Source organism: Eurosta solidaginis, chromosome 2, assembly GCF_040869045.1.
Source record: "Eurosta solidaginis isolate ZX-2024a chromosome 2, ASM4086904v1, whole genome shotgun sequence".
NCBI lineage: Eukaryota > Metazoa > Arthropoda > Insecta > Diptera > Tephritidae > Eurosta > Eurosta solidaginis.
Genome location: NC_090320.1, coordinates 8,072,472 through 8,099,066, shown reverse-complemented (window position 1 = coordinate 8,099,066; position 26,595 = coordinate 8,072,472). Strand labels below are relative to the sequence as shown.

At 40.8% G+C, this 26,595-nt stretch overlaps 1 protein-coding gene across 3 annotated transcripts in view; it reads right to left on the bottom strand.

Moving 5' to 3' along the window:
• hrm (hermes) overlaps positions 1 to 26,595 on the bottom strand; it is a 38,730-nt gene that overhangs the window by 4,343 nt on the left and 7,792 nt on the right. For 2 of the 3 annotated variants that reach the window (XM_067764286.1, XM_067764285.1), the window contains exons 2-5: positions 18,571 to 18,673; positions 5,855 to 6,088; positions 5,641 to 5,767; positions 5,402 to 5,581 (exon numbers count right to left, since the gene is read on the bottom strand). In XM_067764286.1, coding sequence (XP_067620387.1) covers positions 5,402 to 5,581; positions 5,641 to 5,767; positions 5,855 to 6,088; positions 18,571 to 18,670 — 641 coding nt within the window. In that variant the 5' untranslated portion in view covers positions 18,671 to 18,673. Of the gene's footprint in view, positions 1 to 5,401; positions 5,582 to 5,640; positions 5,768 to 5,854; positions 6,089 to 18,570; positions 18,674 to 25,709; positions 25,878 to 26,595 lie in introns of all 3 variants that reach the window. The other variant, XM_067764287.1, reaches the window with a different exon arrangement.

Here is a 26,595-nt window from a genome sequence, read left to right as displayed (position 1 = left end):
TGTGATCTAAGTAGTAAATTGAATATACCTTATTCTTTTGCGTTACCCAACACTACCACGGTGTGTCAAAAAAGGAAACAGCTGAGAAAGAGAGAATAGAGGTGGGATGGAAAAAAAATTCGTTTGGCTCGGCCATTTTACCGGCGGATCGAGACGAAACACATCTTTTTATTTTAGAGGACACCAATAATTTGGATAAATCATTAAAGTTTGTATTTTTTTTATAATCCGGTGTTCTGTGCGCCATCATCAAAAATTGTGCAAAAAGCTCACCGCAATTGGACTGCTAAAAGTCGCAGCAGCGTTTCTGCGCATATATTTGAAGGAAAATTCCATTCCTTTTTATCAAAGAAAAGGGGCGTACATCGCACCTGTATCAATTCGCTTGTAATATTAAGCAGAGTCCCGCCGCTTGTCTAAGATGCCTTGGCATGAATCTGCCAAACAAAAAGTCAAAGTGATTGATCCAGGCGACAAGGGTGAGTGGAAAGACGTTTCACGCAATTTGATAGAAGTTTCATAGTGCACGCTCGCGTCTAGCACAAGACAGCAATGATCATGACGGGGTGCACGTGCACGTATACGTACAGAGGATTAAGGATGGCCAACCATAATTGGTTGGCCAACTCAGAAAAGATAGTTAATTCTTCCTAATGTAATTTCTGGTATTAGCAATATTGGAACAAGGTTTACTTAGTTTTATGTAGTATGCCTTGCCAGTGTTATCTCCGAAATATATTTAGGAGTTCTCCCTTACCCTTTTTGCATTATTCAAAGCGTGCACGTATGCATGTTGGAATGTGAAATAGTAAGAGAGATAACACAAAATTTTGCACCAGCTACTTTTATTTTTATGTGTGCGTTAGAGGAATTTGTATACCAGTTTATTCAACTCACGACTTTCATTTACTTACAAGACCTATTTTTGTTAATGATAGAGCTTATATATAGAAACCAGAAAATTACTTTTTTTCTTTTATTGCGTATTTGGGTAAGTGAATCCCAATAAGTTTAAAATGTCTGTACGCCACAGTAATGAGAATTTAGACAACCACCCAACACCGGGGAATATTTGTGCGACTTGTAACGAGGAGATTACGAATTTTAATTTTGTCTCCACGCCATGTTTGCACGGGTTTCACCGATCGTGTCTGACGATCTGGTTAACAGATAACGAGTCATGTCCATTGTGTAGGAGGACGATTGATTCTCATTCTTTGAGGAGCTTCTCCGAACAAGAACTTCGCACAGGAATTGAGAATGAATCATCACAAGGCGCAGTACCCAGAAATGCTAACAATAGTTTTAGAAGTCTCACACCTAGGTCTAGGGCTGCTAATCATAATGTACACGACAGAGCCTTACAATACGACACGCGGTCGCCTGCTTATATGCGCCGCGGACGCAACCACAAACACAATCGGGTAGATCAGAGTTATACTAATTTAGACATAGATAGAATACAGGAAATGGTAGAAGAGACAGCTCAGAGTCAGAGGCTTACCATGACACGCGAAGGATATTCAACCTCTCAGCTAAGACATAACAATTCGCCATTTTCCAGTTTTTAAAGATGTTTTATTATTTTAGCATCTTTAAAACCTGATTTGTTATGGCTGTCAGCTATCTTAACTAATTTTTTTGCATTCTCCTAGAATTGTGGGTAGGGATTTGTTTAGGGTAGAATCAGTCATCATATCAACCCACCTGATGTGATCTAAGTAGTAAATTGAATATACCTTATTCTTTTGCGTTACCCAACACTACCACGGTGTGTCAAAAAAGGAAACAGCTGAGAAAGAGAGAATAGAGGTGGGATGGAAAAAAAATCGTTTGGCTCGGCCATTTTACCGGCGGATCGAGACGAAACACATCTTTTTATTTTAGAGGACACCAATAATTTGGATAAATCATTAAAGTTTGTATTTTTTTTTTATAATCCGGTGTTCTATGCGCCATCATCAAAAATTGTGCAAAAAGCTCACCGCAATTGGACTGCTAAAAGTCGCAGCAGCGTTTCTGCGCATATATTTGAAGGAAATTTCCATTCCTTTTTATCAAAGAAAAGGGGCGTACATCGCACCTGTATCAATTCGCTTGTAATATTAAGCAGAGTGCCGCCGCTTGCCTAAGATTCCTTGGCATGAATCTGCCAAACAATTCGTCATAAAAGTCAAAGTGATTGATCCAGGCGACAAGGGTGAGTGGAAAGACGTTTCACGCAATTTGATAGAAGTTTCATAGTGCACGCTCGCGTCTAGCACAAGACAGCAATGATCATGACGAGGTGCACGTGCACGTATACTTACAGAGGATTAAGGATGGCCAACCATAATTGGTTGGGTATGGGAGAGTGCCAGTAACTCTCAATACAAGGTAGGGCAGGGAATTGAGAAGACACTCAGAGGAGTAACGACACCTATCTCCTCCACACGCTGGTGTATACATTTTCCTTTTGCTGAGGCACACTTTACTTTTGCGTAGTCCTGTTTTTTTTTTTGGTTGTGTGTTACGACCTTCACCTTGAGGTTTTTCATTCCACTGTTGTAAGAAGTCCGTCCGTTCCTACTATGCTTTTTGTGCTTTTATTTTGACTCTTTGTCTTTAGGCGGTTTAGTCCGCATAGTGCATGAAAATTTATAGTTATATACATACGCTCACACTAGGGTGGATCGCAGCAAGAACCCCGACCTCCCGGGTAACTAAGCCCGGTTAAAACAAGCATGCATGCCCGCTCCGAGCTCCCTAGGTCAGTTGCAGTAGAAAACTGATTTGGCGTTTGGTGGTATATAACACATGAAATATTACTCCACAAACAATTATTATAATTTGTTTTTTTTTTTTGTATTCTGTTATAAACAAATATAGACCGCCCCTGAAGAAGATAAGGTAATTATCGAAACGTTGGGCTAAATGGTGGAATAAATCGTATTTTATTTGCACTTGACCCTAACAGATCAGTAAAGCTGAAAAACTACATAAAAATTTCGCCCCATTTCCTCTTACATTAAAACTTGATAAGTGAAATATCATTGATTCAAAACAATTTTTTGCTAAGTTATAGCTTATTATTCTAGTCTACGACCCTTTTAAACTTATTTTATATCTAAGTTGCCGTCGTCTTTAACCGATCCCGTCCATTTTTTCTAGAAATATTTCCTGCTATAGGGAAAATCTGTGTACCCAATTTTATTGCGTTCCGACAATTTTTCTTCGAGTTATGGCTCCCGAACTATAGAAAATTGCTTAGTCATAAAAGGGGCGGTGCCACACCCATTTTCAAAAATTTTAGTGTTTTCCAATTTAATGTTATAATTCAATTAAGAAAGTAAAATTCTATTGATACAAAGCTCTTTTTCGCAAAGATATAGCGTATTATTTTCGTCTACGACCCTTTTAAAAAAATTTTATATAAAAGTGGGCGTGGTCTTTAAGCGATCACGTCCTTTTTTACAGAAATATTTTCTGCTATAGGGAAAATTTGTGTATCCAATTTTATTACGATCCGTTAATTTTTCTTCGAGTTATGGCTCCCGAAACATAGAAAATTGCTTAGTCATAAAAGGGGCGGTGCCACGACCATTTTTTTAACTTTGAAGTTTTTCTTATTTGTTGTTATAAATCCACTTGGGAAATAAAATACCATTGATATAAAGCTCTGTTTTGCAAAGATATAGCTTATTTTATTCGTCGACGACCCTTTTAAAAATCCTTTATATAAAAGTGGGCGTGGTCCTTAACCGATTTCGTTAACTTTTCTTCAAAGCCTTCCTTATAGTAAAGGAATCCTCTGCCGAATTTTGTTACGATAGGTTTAACGATTTTTGATTTATGATTAATAATATTTGTAAAATTGATCTTATCACATGTGGGCGGTGCCACGCCCATTTTAAAAATTTTGTCAAATTTCAACATTCTAGGTGTATTATTTACTAAATTATCAGGTTTTTTTGTGTTTTTCAAAATTTTATATATAAAAAGTGGGAGTGGTTATCATCCGATTTCGCTAATTTTCAATACCAAGCTATTCTGGGTCCAGATAAGCTAGTGTACCACATTTGGTGAAGATATCTCAATATTTACTCAAGTTATCGTGCTAACGGACGGACGGACATGGCTCAATCAAATTTTTTTTCGATACTCATGATTTTGATATATGGAAGTCTATATCTATCTCGACTCCTTTATACCTGTACAACCAACCGTTATCCAACCAAAGTTAATATACTCTGTGTGCAAAGCACGCTGAGTATAAAAATAGCCACTTTAAATACCAGCTCAACATAGCAAAGGATTTTGCATCACCGATAACACCAATCGGTGATGCAAAATCCTTTAGCAGATTCATTTGACATGGAAAGATCCATATATAAAATACGAAATACCCAAAAAAATGCTAACTCTTTCTAAAAAAGGATTTCTACATATTAATCCTCTCTCGGACAAAATTGTTCTACAATATTAATATCAAAAATTTTAGGTTGTTGCCATTAATATTTACTTTTTTATTCTCATTACAGCTAGTCCATAGTTTATTGAAATGTTAAAGAATAAAAGGCAATTGTTTGTTGCAAAAATGATATGCGGTTTTGCACTTTCATCGACGAACTATTCTTGAGTTTAAAAACTCAAGCTTAGACAAGTTTTTTTTTTTTGAATTTTACGACTTGCAGAACATATTGCTCATTTACTTCAATAGTGTCATAACTCAAAAAACGCAATTTTCCAGGAGAGCCATCCAAAGGTTTTAACTGCCATATGTTGCGCAAAAGGCATATTTTCATTTTTATAGCACGTGGTAATTTTTTAACTGATCACAAAGATTTTTTTATACAACATAGATCATGATATTGGGTACGTTTATATATTATTAACTCAAAAGTCGTGTTTTTTGAGTTATGACGCTATTGAAGTAAATGAGCGATATGTACTTACAACAACAAAATAAACGCAAAAGATGGCAATGTAAGTTGAATTAAATACCCTATGACCTAGTAGGTTCAACGTGGTCATATCAAATTGTTCACGAGGTGGTCGGGTTTGTATCTAAATGGTACTAGTTACCAGAATGAAGCGGATCTATATTCGGCAAAGGACCGCCAACACCGATAGCGCTCCACAAAACTTTCGGGGAGTGTCTTTATCGTTAAAAAAATTAACTAAAACAACAAGGATAAGAAGTACTCACTCATCAGCAAGTGGTGAGTAGGTTATTGAGAACTAAAGTCACCTGTCCTAAAAAAAGATGCAGAATTATGAATGCTGAAAACACCATATGAGGTGATAAGTAGGTGTTTAAAATAACAATAAGATACGACTAGTGAATTTTATTGGTGGGTAACTATGAAGACGAAGAAATATTACTGTTCTGTGATAATAAAAACAAAGATTTTTTATTTACCTGTATCCATATGTTTCCAGAAGCCAACGTAATACTGGTGGTAATATAATCGAACCCAATGCACTGCCCGATATGCATAAACCATTAGCCAATCCACGTAATTTAACAAAATATGACGTCACTATATACACGGTTGGAGGGAATGATAAACCGGCACCAATCCCCACTAGAACTCCATAACTATGGGGTGTTTGTTTTAACTCTAAATTAACGCATCCATGAAATTCTCGTTCAATTACCTTAAGTATAAATATGCTACAGATGAGGCCCAAAATGACGCAATCATACCAATAGACGCTGATGCACCACCCATTATTGTTACCGTACGATATGAATACTTAACCGATAATATACTGGAAACAGGGCCTGTAATATAAGTTAGCTCATAATGAAATAAATGCATATTCCCGAAACGAAAAAAAAACCAAAAAACTAAGACAAAGACATTCTAACCTAATGAACTGTACAGGAAATAACATAGTGCCGGTATCCACGCCCCCGTCGCTGGCGACGCATCGAAAGCTTCCAAAAACTCCACGAATAATACACCAAAACTTTTTATTGTACCCGGTATAAGTATATTGACCATCATCGAACCAAGCAAAACCAACCATCCCCAACCTCCATCGGGTGGTACGAGATCATAATCATTAGGGTCTGCACCTGGTTTGGCATCCAATAAACTAACTTTAAATAAATAAAAGCAATAATAAATATTAATAGAAACTGAAAGTCTTTATATGTGATAGCTGAATAGGTTATTCAAAATTAACCGAATTTATAAGGCAATTGATAGTTAACCGTCAAAGCAATGGACCAGAAAATCGGCTCGTGCAAAGTCTTATTACAACATATAGCCCACCTAGATCAAGCTTCCTGCTAATTCAAAAATTTGTACATCTGGCACCCAATTCAATACCTACCAAATAACCAATTTGAAATTTTACCAGAGAAGCATTGCTCAATTATATGGTTGGCTCTTCTCATCAGCTGTTTTTTTTTTTCATTTCACTGGTATAGGGATTGTCAACAGGAGATGGCAAACGCAAAATGTAACCAACACATTGAGAATTATTTACTGCAGTGGGGGTGCCCATCAGTGAGCTGCAATTATTCATCTTTTAACGTTATTAGTGGACTAACAAAAAAATTAGTATTAGCGCGTACACAAACAAAGAATATCAAGCACTTATATCCACTAAAACACATTTACATAGTCATGCTTCGTAAAATGAATAACCGCTCATAAGCCGCGAAGCAGTTCAGTACTCAATTGTCTTATTGAGCAAGAAAGTCAACTGTGTTATACGAAAACACTGATTGGAATCAGTAAGACTAATAGTGCAATAAAATGAATATAGTCATATCAGTCTTCTGACGCTAGCAACACAACGATGTACACGAAACTAAACTGAATATAGCGCTAAAGAAAAACCGATAGTAAACGAAGTATACAGTGTACCCGAAACCAAAATGCTACTGAGTTAAAGCGACTATAATTTCAGTTTATACTCAACAATGTCATATATGTATGGGACATTGTGTTGCGGGGCACTCGTATGTATTTTCTATTTTATGTGCTAGTCACGCATAGTATTTTTATGTACTTGACCAAGTACACATCTAGACACAATTTTTTGGCTCATGACTAAGTGCACTAATTTTATTAATACTCAAAGCAGATCTCTGGTGCCCAATTTGAAAGTTTTATGTTTTCTCTCCATTTCATTCGCCCAACCCCAACACGGAGATTTTGACAATTTGAACAAAGGTATGTTGTTGTTGTAGAGATGAGCCAACAACCACATAGTTAAACCATGGAGAGAAGCAAACAACATTTTATTTTTACATTCACTACATGCACAAACCAAGGAACATAAAACATAAGGAAAAATAGACGTAAGACTGCAATCGCAACAGAATGCCAATGATTTCGCAACTCGACTCTCACTCCTGCTCTCTGAGAGGAATGCAGGAGCGGTGGGAGCATATCTCTAAAGCACTTCGTACCGCCGCCTATGAAAGAATTGCAGGAACGAAAACGACGACCTTGTAACCGATGTCCAGAGAGTACTTAGTTTGAGGAGGCAACACTTCTCTGTTCTCCTAAGTGGGGACAGCGATGTACCGCACAGGGATGATTAACCCGATTCCGCAATCGATGGAATTAATGTCCCCCACCCGATTATGACGAAGCCAGAATAGCAATAACCAGATTTAAAAACAACAATGCCGCGGGCGCTGCTGGATTGCCTGCGGAGCTATTCAAATGCGGCAGAGAGGAGTTGGTAAGGCGCATGCATAAATTTCAATTTCATCAGTGTGGCTTTAAACGTGGTAAATCTACCATCGACCAGATTTTCACAATGCATCAAATCTTGGGAAAATTCCCAAAAATATAATTGACACATATCACCTCTTCGTCGATTTTAAGGCCGTCTTCGACAGCTCTAAAAGGTGCTGCCTATATGCCGCTATGTCTGAATTTGGTTTCTCCGCTAAGATTATACGGCTGTGCAAAGTGAAAGGACCTCTCCGAGCCGTTCGAGACTAAACGAGGTTTCAGACAAGGTGACCCCCAATCATCCGATATCTTTAATTTGATGCTGGAGAAAATTGTACTGCAGAACTTAACAGCTCTGGAACAATTGTCTATAAAAGCGTGCAATTACTGGCGTATGCTGATGACATTGATATCATCAGCCTGAACACCCGCGCGTTCGAAAGAAAAGTTCTTCGAAAGATTTATGGACCTCTACGCGTTGGCGAGTACCGAAGAAGATTTAAGGATGAGGCGTTGGCGAGTACCGAAGAAGATTTAACGATGAGCTGTACGAGCTCTAAGCAGACATCAACATGGTCCAGCGAACTAAAAGTCAGCGGCTGCGCTGGCCATGCTATGCGAATCATGACGGCCAAGAAAGTGTTTCTAACGGAACCCGCCTATAGAAGCAGAGGTAGAGGGCGGCCCCCATTCCGCTGGAAAGACAAGGTCGAAAACGATGTAAACTCTCTTGGTGTGACCAATTGGCGTCGGTTGGCAGAGAGAAGAAGCGACTGGCGCGCCTTGCAGGACGGCCATAACCATTTAAACGGTTAAGCGCCAATTAAGTAAGTAAGTACGAACACCTGCACCGTAAGTTCTGCTTACTCCAAACTGGAAAAAAGCGGAAAAGATGATTTTGATGGTGAATGAGGACAAAACGAAGTACCTGCTGTCATCGAGAAGAGTCAGCGCATTTGCGCCTTGGCAACCACGTCACTGTTGGCAGTCATAATTTCGAAATAGTAAAAGACTTCGTTTATCTGGGAACCAGCATCAACACTAACAACAACATCAGCTCTGAAATCCAGCAAAAAATCACTCTTACCAATAAATGCTACTTTGGACTAGGTAGGCAATCGAAAAACGAAAATCATGCTCCGCAAATCACTTATCGTACCGGTCCTGATATATAGGCCAGAAGCATGAACCATGACAACATTAGATGAAGCGACTGCGGGAGTGCTCGAGAAAGGTGCTTCGAAAGATTTACGCACCTCTACGCGTTGGCGACGGCGAGTACCGAAGAACATTTAATGATGAGCTATACGAGCTTTACTCAGATATAAACATAGTCCATCGAATTTATACGCGGTGGCTACGCTGACTAGACTATGTTATGCGAATGAAATATGATGCTCCGCCTAAGAAAGTATTTTTTATCGGAACCCGTGTATGGAAACAGAGGCAGACGGCAGCACCCATTCAGCTGGAAGGACCAGGTGGAAAACGATTTAAATTCCCTTGTTGTGACCAATTGGCGCCAGTTAACCCAGAGAAGAACCTTGTTGGCCTGGTTGGACGCCAATTAAGTAAGTAACCCCTAAATTTTTATTGGCGGTCGCGGTGTTGTGCTGATGGCTTGCTTCACCTAGCTAACTCCCAGGCACAATAAAATGAACTATTTAAAAACCATTTTTTTTTTTAATTAAAAAAATTGTCTAATCTGGTCGCCCCTTGGAAGTCGTTTGGCAAACAGCCCAAGTTTATTTCTGCCATGAAAAGCTTCTCAGTCAAAATCCATCTGCTTTTCCATTCCGAGTCGGCATAAAACATGTAGGTCCCTTCTGCCAATTTGTGGGGAAAACTAAAAGGAGCACGACGCAAATTGAAAGAGGTGCTCGGCCTGAATCGCTTCGGAAGTAAACCGCAATAAGTATTTTTTTTTTATTGTAATCAAATTTGGTTGATTTTTTTGTGATTGTAAACAATTTAGAGACGCAATCAAATACTATGAACTCAATCATCAAGTTCATAACTTCCCGTAGAGTTAGATTCTTGAAACATACTTCAGAACTCGATGACAGTGCAACATGAGGGATAAAATATTTTGCTATGTGGTCCTGGGATCTTGAAAAATCAAAAAATCTGCCGAGCTGGGAGATTTTGGTTTCAAGTTTTTCGATAACCCAGTGACCTGAAACTTTGAACATAACTTCGGGCTTTACTACTTGTAATATTTAGAGATGCTAAAACGTTCATTTAAGTTCATAGAAATTTTGCTTTCGAGCTTTAAAGAACTTTTCAATAAACCAGAGACCTGAAACTCAGAACGACACTTCGGACTTTATATATATGGTATAGGCATCGAGATATTGAGAGATATTTAAAAGGACATTTAGAATTCTGGAATATTGCGATCAATTTTTAAGTAACTAATCACTGAGTTACAAACATGAAACCTTACACATAGTTCAGGTCACCTTGACAACGCAACAAAAGGGGAAATACAAATTGTTTAAAAACTTCCTTTATATCAATGGTCCAAAGAAACGAAAAATGTCTATTTTAAAGGAAAGACGTACAGCCCAATCACGCAATCCATCGTAGACTGTTTTTTTAGGATTCGTAACATTCCTACGGGGTGCCTTTCATGGGGGTGTTTGCGCCTTGCACTCACCGGCGTCACCCCAAACCGTCGACTCGTAGGTGTTTTTACACCCTCCCTCCCTCATGTAGGGGCGGAGCCTCCTCGTGGTGGCACCCGGTAACGCTTCGGCGGCTAATTCGAGCGGCGACCTCTCTTCCCACTCCCCTCAAACCCTTTTTCCCTTCTTCTTCCTTTTCCTTTTTCTCTCCCCCTTCTCCTTAAATGGGCTGGATCAAGGTGTTATACGACCCGTGCCGAGGATCAGCCTGGCTGGGGGCCCATAAATAGCCCAGTCGTTAACGGAGTGCATCGAATACCGGGGACCTTCGATGCTATTAAGCCTTACCCGGACATCGCGGATCTCTGTCCGGGTGGACCTTTCCCCTTCTCCGCTACTCGTGGGTTTATAGTATGGAGGAAAAATTTTTAAAAAATTGTAAGGAGGGCGACTCTCCAAAGAAGAAGTCGTTTGGCCGAGAGCTTATCCGGTTCGAGCAGTCCGATGGCCAGTACCTCTCATGGAGGGGGTACTGACCGGGAGGTCATCAGTGCCACTACCGCCCCTCCCTTGGGCCACACCAGCAAGCCCTCCACCCAGCGACAAGCGTCTGGTGGGTCAACTGCTGGGGGCCTCAGGGTGAGGGGAGGGGTCGGCTATAGGGCCAAGGCCCAATCTAGGCAGGAAAGGGCTGAGGTAAAATCCAGCCATGGTACTCCAAAGGCCGGTACCTCTCGGGGAGGGGCCACCGACCGGGAGGCCCTTGGGGCGGCTGCCGCACATCTCGTAGCCACCAGCACGGCTGCCACTCAGCGTCAAGCGTCTGGCGGGTTGGCTGCTGGGGGCTCCAGGGGTGTGGGGGCGGCCGGCTCCAGGGTCAAGGGAGTCAAAAAGCCCAGTCATCAGGACAAGCGCTGGGCTGCCCGGACCCTGTGTAGGAATACCTCCTCGCCGGTTAGGGAGGGGGAAGTTTCCGCGGAGGACTGGGCGAAGGCTCAGCGTGATCTTGCTTGGGCGAAGCAAATATTGCCGGAGTTCAGGTCGACTGGGTCGAGAGTGATGAAGCCTCGAAGCGCCAGCGGTCTATAGATGAAACCAACCCTACGGCGCCGAAAAGGGCCAAGGTGCAGGGAGGCTGGACTCGGTCTTTCACCGAAATAGCCAAGGATCGGCAGATCATTGGTGTTATGGACGAGAGCAGCGAAGATGGCAGGATCCCGAAACAGCAGTGGAAGTGGATTGAGGCAGCGCTCGCTACTGTGGCCGTTAAGGTCAAAAAAGATAACCCTGGTCCGCCGCCTTCTTATACCGATGCGGGGTGGTTCCAGGGCAATATAAAACTAATTGCGTGTGACGACGCCAGGTCGGCGAAGCTTTATAAAGCCGCCGTTTCGCTGATAGGGGAGGTGTATCCGGGCGCGCGCCTCAAGGTAGTGGAGGCGTGTGACATCCCCTCACTGCCAAGGGCGCGATCCTGGGTTCCAGTGACGCCAACGGACCCCGCTGATATCCTGGAACTGCTCCAGGAGTACAACCCGGGTCTACCGACCCAAAACTGGAAGGTGGTTAACGTGGAGAAGACTGAACGGGCCACGATGCAGATAGTCCTGCTGCTCGACAGCGCAAGCGTCGAAGCGTTGAAAAGGCAGGATTTCAGGGTAAGCTAAGGCTTCAAAAATATAAGCCTTAAGGTTTATAAGGCTGACGTCGAAGCCTTGGTAAAGCTTGCATCTCGTACGGAGGTGGCTGAACTCCCCCCAGTGAAGACGAGATGGAGGTAGACGAGGGCGAAGAAGCTGGTGGCTATGCTTCGGCAAGTTCGAGCGAAAGCTTGGCTCTCAGAGGGTTGTACTCTGAGAGTCAGCTTCTGGAGGATGGCGATTCCGACGCGACGCTCACGGAGGAGAGCACAATCAAGCAGTGATCCGGGTCCTCCAAATAAACCTGCATCACTGCAAAGCAGCATCAGCTGCACTCCTACTGCACCTGTCTTCAGGTATGGTAGACATCGTTCTAGTCCAGGAGCCGTGGATCGCTGGCAATAGGATCTGTGGCCTGCGGACACCAGCGTATAAGCTTTATAGCGCTCAGGAAAAGGGTAAGCCTCGCACATGTATATTGGCTAAGTCTACTCTTAATGTTTTTCTTCTACCCAACTATAGCGATGGGGATTTGACAGCGGTCAGCGTCGAGGGGCTAGGGAGGAGCTTTAAACTTGCCTCCTTCTACCTAGCGCACGATCACCAAGGCTCATTACCACCGGATAATTTCAAGGAGTTCGTGAGAGCGGCAAATCCACGAAACGACTTTATGTTGCTAGGAGGCGACGCCAATGCTCATCACGCCCAGTGGGGCAGCAGAGATACAAATGACCGAGGTGAGTCTATTCAACTATCTGTTAGGCACTAACCTGAGTATATGTAATAGGGGAAATGATCCCACTTTCATTACGAGGAACCGCAAAGAGGTCCTTGACATAACACTGGTCACAGACTCTTTCAGTGACCTTATCGTTTCATGGAGGGTTCTAAAGGAGCACTCCTTTTCTGACCATAGATTTATAAGTTTTTCTATATCGTAGGCGCACGCAAGTCCTAAGTATATACAAAATATTATAAGAAGATTGTAGGTAAAAAGCTATCTAAGGAGGTAGGAGTCCCAGAAAGCGAGGAGGAGCTGGACGTGTTTGTAAACAATTTCAGTCAAAACTGCAGGAATGCTTTAGATAGGCCTTGCCCGGCTAAAAAGTTCTGGAAACTCACAAACCACCATGGTGGTCGTCTGATCTTGATAAACTTAGAAAGTCATGTAGGGCGGCCTTCAATAAAGCAAAGCATGATGGACATGAATCCCCATGGGCTGCTTATAAAGCGAAGATAAAAATATATAAAAAAGCAATCCGGAATGGAAAGCGATCCTCCTGGAGGGATTTCTGCGGCAGGATTGAATCTGCATCCGCGGCAATCTCCAACTCAGCTAAGTTACGTCCAAAAGCCGGATGGGCACTGGGCGGACTCCAGCGCTGAAACCATAAACCTGCTAATGGATACGCACTTCCCAGCAGGAACGGGCGTGTCTTCAAGTATTGTCAGCGGAGGGTCACCTAATGATCAGCTGATAAGCGAACTCACAGATGATAAAAGGATAGATTGGGCTTTACAGACCTTAAAGCCCTACAAATCGCCGGGCCGGATGGAATTTTTCCGGCTCAGCTCCAGTATACTGCCGAACTTATAAGCCCTTGGATTAAAGGGATGTTTATAGGTTGTCTTAGGCTAAATTACGTACCAGTATCGTGGAGGGAAGTCAACGTGGTCTTTATCCCCAAGGCAGGGAAACCCTCCCACTCTAAACCAAATGATAATAGGCCTATAAGCTTATCTTCTTTTCTGCTTAAAGCGCTTGAAAGACTTCTAGAGGACCACATCAGGAGGAGGATTGAGCCGCCGCTTCTTTCGCAAGCACAGCATGCCTATACTAAGGGCAGGTCAACTGACACGGCCTTGCACTCACTGGTATCCGCTATCGAAAGGTCACTAGACCTCAAGGAATACACATTGGTGGCATTTCTAGATATAGCGGGTGCTTTCAACAACGTTCTCCCTGAGTCCATCACCTCGGCGCTGACCGATCTGGGGGTGGACGCGTGCCTGGTGGAGTTTATATACAATCTGCTTACGCGTAGGCAGATTAGAACTGAGCTAGGTGGATGCGTGATCCGCAGACCGGTCGGCAGAGGCACTCCGCAGGGAGGTGTTCTCTCTCCGCTACTTTGGGTGGTTACCGTCAACCAACTACTCCGCCTCATGGAATCGGAAGGTCACCAAGTGATCGCGTATGCAGATGACATCTGCGTCACCATACGGGGGAAATTTCCAAACTCTTTGCAACCTAATGGAAGGGGCACTATCCAAAATCTCGCACTGGGCCACAACCACAGGCTTGGAAGTCAACCCGTACAAAACCGAGCTTGCCCTCTTCACGAGGAGGTATAAGGTGCCAAATCTAACACCGCCAAGAATTGGGGGTGCGTTTTTAGCGTTTAGCGATCGAGTCAAGTATTTGGGAATAATTCTGGATAGGAAGGTATTATGGAGTGACCATATAGTGGCGCGATGCAAGAAGGCAGCAGCAGCGCTGTTCACCTGCAAGAGGGCAATTGGCACCTCCTGGGGATTCTCCCCCAAGGTGACATACTGGATTTATACAGCCATTGTGCGCCCGATTCTTCTTTATGGTGCCTTGGTCTGGTGGCCTGCACTAGCTAAAACTACCTATCTTAAGACGCTTCAAAAGGTGCAACGGAGTTCGGAGCTCTGCATCACCGGGGCTCTCGGCTCCACTCCTTCTGAAGCACTCAACACAATGCTATACCTTCCACCAAACAAGTAAGGAAGGCTAAGTTCGGGCGTAACCGAACATTACATACTCAGTTGAGAGCTATGGAGACAAAATAAGGAAAAATCACCATGTAGGAAAATGAACCTAGGGTAACCCTGCAATGTGTTTGTATGACATGTGTATCAAATAAAAGGTATTAAAGAGTGTTTTAAGAGGGAGTGGGCCATAGTTCTATAGGTTGACGCCATTTAGGGATATCGCCAAAAAGTTGGACCAGGGCTGACTCTAGAATTTGTACGATATGGGTATCAAATGAAAGATGTTAATGAGAATTTGAAAAGGCGTGGGCTTAGTTCTATAGGTGGACGCCAGATATCGCCATAAAGGTGGACCAGGGGTGACTCTAGAATTTGTTTGTACGATATGGGTATCAAACGAAAGGTGATAATGAGTATTTTAAAACGGAGTGGACCTTAGTTCTATAGGGGAACGCCTTTTCCAGATATCGTCATAAAGGTGGACCAGGGGTGACTCTATAATGTGATTGTACGATATGGGTATCAAATTAAAGGTATTAATGAGGGTTTTAAAGTTGTATGTGTGAAGGCGTTTTCGAGATATCGACTAATATGTTGACCAGGGTGACCCAGAACATCATCTTTCGGGTACCGCTAATTTAGTTATGTATGTAATACCACGAACAGTATTCCTGCCATGATTCCAAGGGCTTTTGATTTCGCCCTGGAGAACTTTTTCATTTTATTCTACTTAATATGGTAGGTGTCACACCCATTTTGCAAAGTTTTTTTCTAAAGTCATATTTTGCGTCATAAACTAATCCAATTACCATGTTTCATCCCTTTTTTCGTATTTGGTATAGAATTATGGCATTTTTTTCATTTTTCGTAACTTTTGATATTGAAAAAGTGGGATATGACCACGTCGGATTTCGGCCATTTTTTACACCAATACAAAGTGAGTTCAGATAAATACGTGAACTGAGTTTAGTAAATATATATCGATTTTTGCTCAAGTTATCGTGTTAACGGCCGAGCGGAAGGACAGACGCTCGACTGTGTATAAAAACTGAGCGTGGCTTTAACAGATTTCGCCCTTTTTCACAGAAAACAGTTATCGTCCTAGAATCTAAGCCCCTACCAAATTTCTCAAAGATTGGTAAATTTTTGTTCGACTTATGGTATTAAAAGTATCCTAGACAAATTAAATGAAAAAGGGCGGAGGCACGCCCATTTTGAAATTTTCTTTTATTTTTGTATTTTGTTGCACCATATCATTACTGGAGTTGAGTGTTGACATAATTTACTTTTATACTGTAAAGATATTAAATTTTTTGTTAAAATTTGACTTAAAAAAATTTTTTTTAAAAGTGGGCGTGGTCATTCTCCGATTTTGCTAATTTTTATTAAGCATACATATAGTAATAGGAGTAACGTTCCTGCCAAATTTCATAATGATATCTTCAACGACTGCCAAATTACAGCTTGCAAAACTTTTAAATTACCTTCTTTTAAAAGTGGGCGGTGCCACGCCCTTTGTCCAAAATTTTACTAATTTTCTATTCTGCGTCATAAGTTCAACTCACCTACCAAGTTTCATCCCTTTATCCGTCTTTGGTAATGAATTATCGCACTTTTTGTGTTTTTCGAAATTTTCGATATCGAAAAAGTGGGCCTGGTTATAGTCCGATTTCGTTCATTTTAAATAGCGATCTGGGATGAGTGCCCAGGAACCTACATACCAAATTTCATCAAGATACCTCAAAATTTACTCAAGTTATTGTGCTAACGGACGGACGGACGGACGGACGGACATGGCTCAATCAAATTTTTTTTTCGATACTGATGATTTTGATATATGGAAGTCTATATCAATCTCGATTCCTTTATACCTGTACAACCAACCGTTATCCAATCAAAGTTATTATACTCTGTGAGCTCTGCTCAACTGAGTATAAAAATTAGACGGGGCATGTAGGCTTGTTGTTGTATTAACAGTGCATTGCCCCATTCAATGAGTACGACCACTCACAAATTATCATCAAAATCCTCTAACGGAAGTCCAAGGAAACTGGCTGTTTCAATAGGGGCGGACCATAGGGAGATAGGTGTTAGAGGCGTAGGTTCCACATTACAATTGAAAAGATGGTTGGTGTCATGTGGGGACACATCACATGCAGGACATACATTACGTATTTTGGGGGTTGATTCTGGACAAGTAAGAGTTACAGTATCCAGCACGAAGTTGGGCCAGGGTGACTCGTGTCTCCCTTGGAAATGTGCTTTCTTCATCTGCAAGGGTAGGATATTGCATATTAATAACGGGGTTCACCGGTCGCATCCTGACAAAGGCGTTTACCGATTCTGTGTAGATTTGGCTAAAGGCCTGCTTATGCTTGCCTGGATCAAACGGCTGTGTTGGCAGGTGCCGGATCTCGTCATAGTGCTTTAGGAGATGTTCCCTTAATCCCCGTGGAGGCGGTGCTCGATCAAGCAGTTTTTTGCTAGGATGTCCTGGTTTGTGACAATTAAACAAAGACTCACTATGTAGGTGGTGTTCGGGGCTCATAAGGAGACATCCGGTGGCAGTTCTGATTGCAACATTTTGACAGGTCTGTAGCCTTTTCCAGTGTGTATTTTTAAGACCAGGCGACGAAACTGGTGACGCGTAGCTCATGAGCGGCTGGCCAATTGCCAGCTTTAGTAGCCGAATTATCCTTGCCATTTTCCATTTTTCGGGAATAACGAAGAATTCCAGTGACAGGTTGAAAACATGTGTTAGATTTTATTCCCTCATCGCCAAGGTGGTTAAGCATTGGCATGGCTATTCTGTCGGGGCCTATCGACTTGGCCTTGCGGATGGCTGATTCAACCATAATTTAGCAACACCCGCAGAGAGGTTACAGTTCCTTAGATGCTCCTCGCATTTGGTACGTTTATGTTCATTTACCAGTCGCATGATATCCAAGTTAAGACTCCTAATAAGGGGGTCTCTAGGGTTGAGGTGTCTCACCAGGCACGTTCCCTTGCTAAATTTGCAGCTTCGGCAGGGAAATGCGGTATGATTTCAGGTATTCTACCGGCCGGGATGAAGCGTGCAGAAGCTGAAGCAATGACCTTGCGGAACGCACGCTCGCCTTGCCGGACATCAGTCGGAATGGGAAGAGAAGCAAAAGATTGATTTGTAAAGGTTGTGTAATCTTCCCAATTGGCTTTTTTTTAAATTAAATCTCCGCTTTTCAGAGGTGATAAAATTCGGGGGCAGCTTGAGCGCGGACCATACGGCCATTAGTAGTATAGCGTCATCAAATATTGAAAATAAATATATATGAAAAGAGTTCCCTATCTCGTTTCGGAGAAATTTACATCTTTATTGGGTCCCTGAGCATATTTGAATAGATTACAATGAAAAAGCGAAAAAGCTAAACAGACGCATCCCTCGAAGCCTGAAAGCGAGAGCTGCACGTGATCTACCAAGCAGGAAAGGCGCGAGATCAAGCGCCGGGCTGCAAAGTGTCGAATATCAGAAGTTACTTTTATCATGGGCTCATGATGGGTATGCTGCACACAGCTCTCTGGAGTCACAAGTTTTCAAATTAGGCCTTGTCAGTGAAAGCAGATGTCGAAAGTGCCGATTAGAGGAGGAAACGATCCAGCACGGTTTGTGCTTGTGCAAGTGAAATATGTCCTTGAAAGCTTCTAGTATTCTCTTAGAGGACGGAGTTATTTTATAACATAGGTCCTGGTTTCTGATAGGGTTTTTTAGTTTGGTCGCTGAGCAAACTCCCGGTAACACCAGCGACTCTTTCAGTCTATGTGATGTTCTCTCGTACCAGCCCGTTCAACCAAACCTAACCGTTAAAAAAATAAACGTTCAAATACAATGTAATATAAACTCACCTGCTTTATCACATGATTCGGTAGCTCCGTTAACTTTGATTGTATTACAATCGGCGTTAGAACTCTGCTTTTTAGTCACAGACACGTCTTCTCTTGCCATTATCTATAAAATAAAATTGTAAATACATACATATGTATGTATATTAATTATGTATGGATGTAAAATTTATATGTACAACAAAATTTAGTAAAAAGGAGACAAAAGCAAGCAGTAACCAAAATTATTTATACATATGTAATTTACATAAACCTAGATTATCTTCATTTTCAATAATCGGTAATTATGATGAAAATTTGGATACCGATTTTTTTTACGTAGACTTAGAACCATTTTTAGAGGCACGAAATAAAAGAGAAACGTGAAAATTTTACAGCAAATAATCTAGTTCCTGGTTATGAGAATTTGGGAAAAATTTAAGCAACGTGATACAAGGATGGGTTAGGGGGTCAGAATATACCCGCGGTAGGTACGCCTGTCGTAAGAGGCGACTAAAATACCAGATTCAAGGGGCTGTGTAGCGCAACTCTTTCAGGTTGCTAGCGCAATATATAGCTTCTCCAAACCCAATTGTCATGTCAACCTCACCTATCCATGGCGAATCCTGTTTCACTAACAGACGAGGCTCTGACGACCCCAAGCTCATCGTGGAACTTGGGGTGGGGAGGGAGGGATGGCCTGAAGGTTTAATTTATTTATTTATTTTTATTTTATTTATTTATTAAACATTTCTTAATGCATATTTTAAATAAAGCGGTAGGTACGCCTGTCGTAAGAGGCGACTAAAATACCAGATTCAAGGGGCTGTGTAGCGCAACTCTTTCAGGTTGCTAGCGCAATATATAGCTTCTCCAAACCCAATTGTCATGTCGACCTTACCTATCCATGGCGAATCCTGTTTCACTAACAGACGAGGCTCTGACGACCCCAAGCTCCTCGTGGAACTTGGGGGTGGGGAGGGAGGGATGGCCTGAAGGTTTAATTTATTTATTTATTTTTATTTTATTTAATTATTAAACATTTCTTAATGCATATTTTAAATAAATTACAATATTGAAAGAGCACATTCTATTACTCTATAGCATAAGAAAAGTACATGGCATTTTTTATATTAAATTTTTTAAATAGTATTAAATGCCAGTTCACATAGTAAAATTCTTTTTCAGTGTGGGGTGTATAGTTTTTAATAATATTATAGAATAAACTCATAATAATTCAGATAATTAGTTAAGGTTCCGATAGAGAAACAGTTGATATAGTTAAAAAAGTTAGATATGGCTTACAACAACGTCCTCAGCAAGGCTTCTAGATCGTAGTGGCTAAAACTAATCAGATACATTTTTATTTTATTTTGAAATAGGTTAAGATTTCTTATAACTTGTACAGAAGTAGGAAGAGTGTTGAACATTTTGCACGACGTGTATGTATAAAAACTTCTGAAGTGAGATGTCCTAGCATGCGGGATTTGTACCGATGGAAGCAGATTGCTCCTAAGGTTGTAGACTTCAGAAGGATAACTTTCTAAGTATCCCAATCTAATAAAGAACGTTTTTAGGACTTTAAATAAATATAGATGACGACATGGTAGTATATCTAGTCTCCTAAAGGATATCATAGCGTGAGACCTGTAGTTTGCGCCACATATGCGTCTTATAATTCCCTTTTGGAGTGTTACAATGGGTGACAACTTACTAGCCGAGGCGCCACCCCAGCAGGTAATCCCATATTGAAGTTTCGATTGGACTAGACCATAGTAAACAGCTTTTAGAGTGGACATAGTGCAACACTTTTTGAGACGATAGAAGTGACGGGTAGTGTACAGAAAGTAATGTTTTAGTTTCTGAATGTGTGCAGATCAATTTAAATGATTATCGATTACAATGCCTAGGTATTTGAAATTTTCAACAACATCAATCCTGAAGCAGTTATCACTGCATTTAACGTTGGTTGCAAATGAACTTTTCGTGCCATTCAAAGTACACGCCATATGATGCATGTTAAAACGTGCGCATTCTGCTTAATGAAAGAAAAGATCACAAGCCTCAAATTATTTGGGAGCAATGCAGGCGGCCACCGTGGTGTGATGGTAGCGTGCTCCGCCTATCACACCGTATGCCCTGGGTTCAACTCCCGGGCAAAGCAACATCAAAATTTTAGAAATAAGATTTTTCAATTAGAAGAAAATTTTTCTAAGCGGGGTCGCCCCTTGGCAGTGTCTGGCAAGCGCTCCGATTGTATTTCTGCCATGAAAAGCTCTCAGTGAAAACTCATCTGCCTTGCAGATGCCGTTCGGAGTCGGCATAAAACATGTAGGTCCCGTCCGGCCAATTTGTAGGGAAAAATCAAGAGGAGCACGACGCAAATTGGAAGAGAAGCTCGGCCTTAGATCTCTTCGGAGGTTATCGCGCCTTACATTTATTTTTTTTTTTTTAATGCTAAAATACATCAACTTCGTTTTATTACTAACTAGTAGCTTGTGTAAAGCAAACCAAGTCCTCAGCATATGTACATCGTGGCTAATATCACATATTAGTTCGAAGTAACTCGTTGTACTATACGCAATGACAAGATCATCTGCAAAGGCAGTCGTTTTGCCCTTCAATGGAATTGAAAAAATTGAATTAATATAAATGAGGAACAGTACCGGGCCAAGGACAGAGCCTTGGGGTACGCCCAGATTAACTTCCTGCAGGCTACTGTAGTAACTACCCACTTTAACTTTTTGTATTCTATTAGAAAGATAAGATGTAAACCATTTGTACATAAAGCCACGAAAACCTGCACTATGTATTTTTTCCAGAAGTATATTCCTGTCTACCATATCAAAAGCTTTTGTTATGTCGACAAATAAACCAGCACAGTTACTTTTACTATCTAGAGCTTTGTACACCTTTGAGCAGAAATCTAGTAGAGCGTCCTCTGTTGAGAGTCTGGATCGAAATCCGAATTGCATGGGGCTGAAAAAGTTCGATTTATCTAGAAAGTTCACAACTCTATTTTTAACCGCCTTTTCAAATACTTTGGAAATCGATGGGAGTAGAGATATGGGCCTGTAGTTACGTGCGTCCCTCTTATCCCCTTTTTTGAAGATCGGGATTACAATGGCACATTTAAGATCATCAGGAAAAACACCCTGAGTTATACTTTTATTGAATAAATGTTTCAGTATATCTACTATATTGAGCGATATTTTTTTTAATAAACTATTTGAAATACCGTCATCGCCGCAAGAGCTAGAGTTGGTCAATGTTTTTATAATTTTAGCGATTTCGAAGCTGGATACGGGGTTAAAAAAGAAACTATTAGTTGCAACTTGGCATAAGGGTAGATTGGCTGCACACTGACAATCACAAAGGGTTGAACTTGAATTACCAATCGAGGTAAAGTATGTATTAAATTTGTTAGCAACTTCTTCTGGGTCTGTAGTCAGCTGGCTTTCAGCACGTAGGGTAACTGGCTCGTGGCTCCCTACACTGTCTGGAGTTATCGTTAGGTTGTTGACCCGTGTATTTGTCTATCTGCTGTTTTTGATTATTTGAGTTGGTATTAGACGCAATGTTTTCTTTAGCATTGCCTTGCCCATTTGCATTACCTGAAGTTGCTTTCGCGGACAGTTGTTGTTGTTTTTTGGCTTGATCCAAACTTGTAGATGCCAAATTTTTTTCCAGCGTCGGTGCAGCTTTGGAGGCATTTGCAAGCCCTGATGCAGTCGCTGGTGGTGGCAGAGGCTGGATGTGCAACGATTTACGACGAGCGACACCACATCCATCACATCTAAATTTGGTGTTGTTGCTTCTCATAAAATCGACATCGGATTTATTTAAATTGACGCACACACAATGAAAAATATATTTGCAGTCGGCACAGGTGACTTTACCACCGTCTGCGCGGTCCACTTTTTGATTGCAGATTTTACAATTCATTATTTGAAGTGAAAACTTAGCGTAAATTTTAATAAAACTTGATTATAATAATAGTGTAAAAAGCGATTTCAATTGCGCGCACCCCACACACACTGAAAACACGTCTACTCTTGACGACAGTTCAATATTTGGCCATATAAATCGTGCCCGAGATGGTCGGGCTAGCACCTTAATGGTGCTGTGTTACCGGAGCGTAACGGATCTGTATCCGGCAAAGGACCATCACATCGATAACACTCCCCAAAGCCTTCTGGGAGTAACCGTAGGCTACAACAACAACAACATGGGCATGGCAACAGTTTTTCGATTATTCTTGTAAATCTCATCAATGCCTTTTCTACCGGGAGTGGGATTCGAACTCGCACTTCTGCGGTGGTTGAACTGTTACAAACACATTCAGACATTGTGCTACTTTTCCCATTTGCCTTATTTGCATATAGTCTAAGAGCCCGTGACTGCCACACCTTCGTCATTTTATAAAAGTTGAAATTTCGCCAGTGCATATTTCCAATTGAAGCAGGATAGTTGGTCTATTATAAAACTTGAGTCATAGTGGCTTTAACAAATATCGTGCAAAAATTTTGCAGAAAAATAGACCTTTCTTTCGTTATTTTATAAAGACTGATTTTCATATATGGCCTTCGTCACGATATAAGAAGCCACTAGCCTCATTGCCAGACACTTTCCATAGTGGCTTTGTCCAGCCACACACTTTTTATAATACAAAACTGTACTTTTTCATAAAGCTAAATACTTTTTCATATGCTGAAAGTTTTTTACGACAAACAAAATTTCAAGTTTTTTTTTAAGATTTTGTATTTGAATTTCAGTATAAAATGCTTCTATGTTTTTTGAAGTTTAGAAGGATTAAAATTGTCTGGCTAATCAAAGCCACTATGGAAAGTGTCTGACAATGAGGCTAGTGTCTGCTTATATCGTGACGAAGACCATATATGAAAATCAGTCTTTATAAAATGACGAAAGAAAGGTCTATTTTTCTGCGATATCTGTTAAAGCCACCATGACACAAGTTTTATAATAGACCACCTATCCTGCTGCAGTTGGAATTATGCACTGGCGAAATTTCAACTTTTATAAAATGACGAAGGTCTGGCAGTCACGGGCTCTTGCTCTAATAGTTTTATTCTTATTATTAAAATTTCAGTTAAAGTTGCCTCGAGTTTAACTTTGCCACTTTGTTCGATAACACAGATTGAATTTAAGCTAGAGGGACGAGCGTCTCCCTGTGGAGGTTGCTTTCCTCAACTGCGAGTGATCTCGAAAGCCCAATATAAGAACACAGATAAGTAATAAGCTTCTTTCAAAATTGTTCAGGCTCGCAACTAACTGTAGATATGCTTTTGTCTTTTTTCTACTACCAACAACGATGTCGAAAAAGTTGCCTCATACAAATACGACCTTCCTTAATGTATAGATATGTCTAAACATATAATCACACATACATACGCATTATAATGAAAGCGCCCAATGATTGAGTGTTTGTAATCGAAAGTTGATAACGTCAACACTTGGTGTTAGAATTAGCTAGCATTTAGAATCGATTGTTCAATTACATCATTGGAGTCCACTAAAAACTAATTGATGAAGCGTTTTCAAGGCATCAATAAAGAAATGCTTTGGTACAATTGATTCGATTACTTTCAATCAAAAAAATATGTATACTCGTATGTGTAGCCATTTTTTGTAAGATCCCTTACGAATTAATACTTGCAAATATGTATATGTATATATGTATATGTATATACATGTCAGATAAATGTAATTTTCATAGGTTTTTAATTATAAGCACAGTGCTATTAGGAGAAAGCCAGTATCAGTTTAGTTAGAACTGAGCTGAACTGGCTACAGGGATTCAAGGAACTGCGCTACACAAATCGAGATATCGGGTTACTACCTCATAGTGCGAGTGCTGGGCCCGGAGCGTGCCGAAATTACAAGCAGCAAAGGATTGTCTTGTTTTTGTAGCGTCCACTCACAAATTGTCATTAAAGTCCTCTAACGGAAGTCCAAGGAAACTGACAGTTTCAAGAGGGCGCACCATAGGGAAATTGGTGTTAGAGGCGTAGGTTCACATTACAATTGAAAAGATAGTTGGTGTCATGTGGGGACACATCGCATGCAGGACATACATTACGTATTTTGGGGATTGATTCTGGACAAGTAAGAGTTACAGTATCCAGCACGAAGTTGGGCAGGGTGACTCTTGTATTCCTTGGTTGTTGTTGTTGTTGTAGCGATAAGGTTGCTCCCCGAAGGCTTTAGGGAGTGTTATCGATGCGCCTCTTACGACAGGCATACATACCGCGGTTATATTCTGATCCCCTAACCCGCCGGAGATGTGCCTTAGGGCACAACGAGAGAGACATTTTTGGTAAATACAAAGCGACAGGCTTGGGCCTACAAAACGATAAAGCGGTCATTTTATAAGCGAATTGAGTGTATTCCTTGGTAGTGTATTTTCTTCTTCTGCAAGAAGGTTTTGTGAAGTTTATGTTTAAGTTAGTCAGTCTATGATCAAAAGGAATCTTACAGACTAGATACAAAAGTATTAGAAACTAAATAATCAACTTATAACTACGTAAAAAACGTAAATAACATAAGATAGTTAGAAGTGTTATCAATGTTAATGCTCCTTTGGTGGAAACAGATCCGGTACGTTCAGATAGCAAGCACCATTAAGGTACTAGCCCCGACCATCTCGGGGGCAATTTAATATGACAACATAGAACCTTCTAGGCCATCCCTCCCCACCCTCTAGCTCCATGAGAAACTTAAGGTTGCCAGAGCCTCGCCTGCTAAATATGTGTATGAACATTCCAAGTTATTTGCGGAAGCTATGAGGCTATTGTCGGCAATTTGTAGAAAAAATTAAAAAAGGAGCACGACAAATGTGAAGAGAAGCTCGGCTTAAAATCTCTGTGGAGGTTATCGCACCTTATATTTATTTTTTAAGACTCCGCAAGTCCTTCGAGAAGTATTTTAATTGTAACAACAACCGAACTCATAGGCCAGAGGGGCTGATCGACGAGCTCGAATCCGACATTAATTTAAACTTGTAAGATCTTAGGTGATGTTTCTATTACTTTTTCCGTAGCTGTATACACTTATACCAGAATAAAACTAAATCGTTTGCGTATTTAAATAATAAAAAATTGTATACGCACATTTATCGTCAAAATCACAGTTGAACTACATACCTACACAAATATTAAATTCAGTTTGAAGCGGTTGATGCCGGCTATATTTCTATCACCCTTCAAGGCAGCAAACAAAATAACAATCCGATACTGCGTTCAAAGAAAATGCTACTGACCCCATTACGTTGACGGTGGCTGAGGCGGTGCATGCACTCTCTTTGTGCGGCACTAAGATAGAGATATGAGGTTGGGGAAAAAACTTAACAATCAAATACAAACATATTTTTTTGTGTGATTATTAGACTGGGTTGATTTATTAACCGATACCGCGCCATCGATTTTTCGATAGGATTTGGGCTCAATAAAAGAAAGTTCCACTACACATACCCAAAAAAATAGTTTCCGAGCCCGCGAAAATTCATTTTTTTTTTTTTTTACTTTTTTTCGACTTGGATTTTTGAAGATTTTTTTCATGACCTACTTAAAAAGTATTGTTCATACAAAAATATATATTTTTTTTAAAAAACTGTTATCGCCAACGTTTTTAGCGAACATTTTTGGGTCGGACAGGGTATACATGAAAATTTTGCAATCAAATGAAAATTTTTTTAGTAGGTCATGAAATAAACCTTAAAAATTAAAGTAAAAAAGTAAAAAAAAATGAAATTACGCAGGTTCGAAAATTATTTTTTTGGGTATGCGTTATGGAACTTTTTTTCCTGATCCCAAATCCTATCGAAAAATCGATGGCGCGATATCGGTTAACTTTCGTCCATACAAATCGACCCACCCTAGTGTTTATACATATAGGCAAATTATATATTTAATGAACCCTAAAGGTGATATGTCACACGTTCAACTGTACGAGAATGCCGCAAATACAGTTTTAAAAGTATGCAATCCATGGATCCTGGACTTACAGTTTTGAAAGTCAGCCTTTATTTCT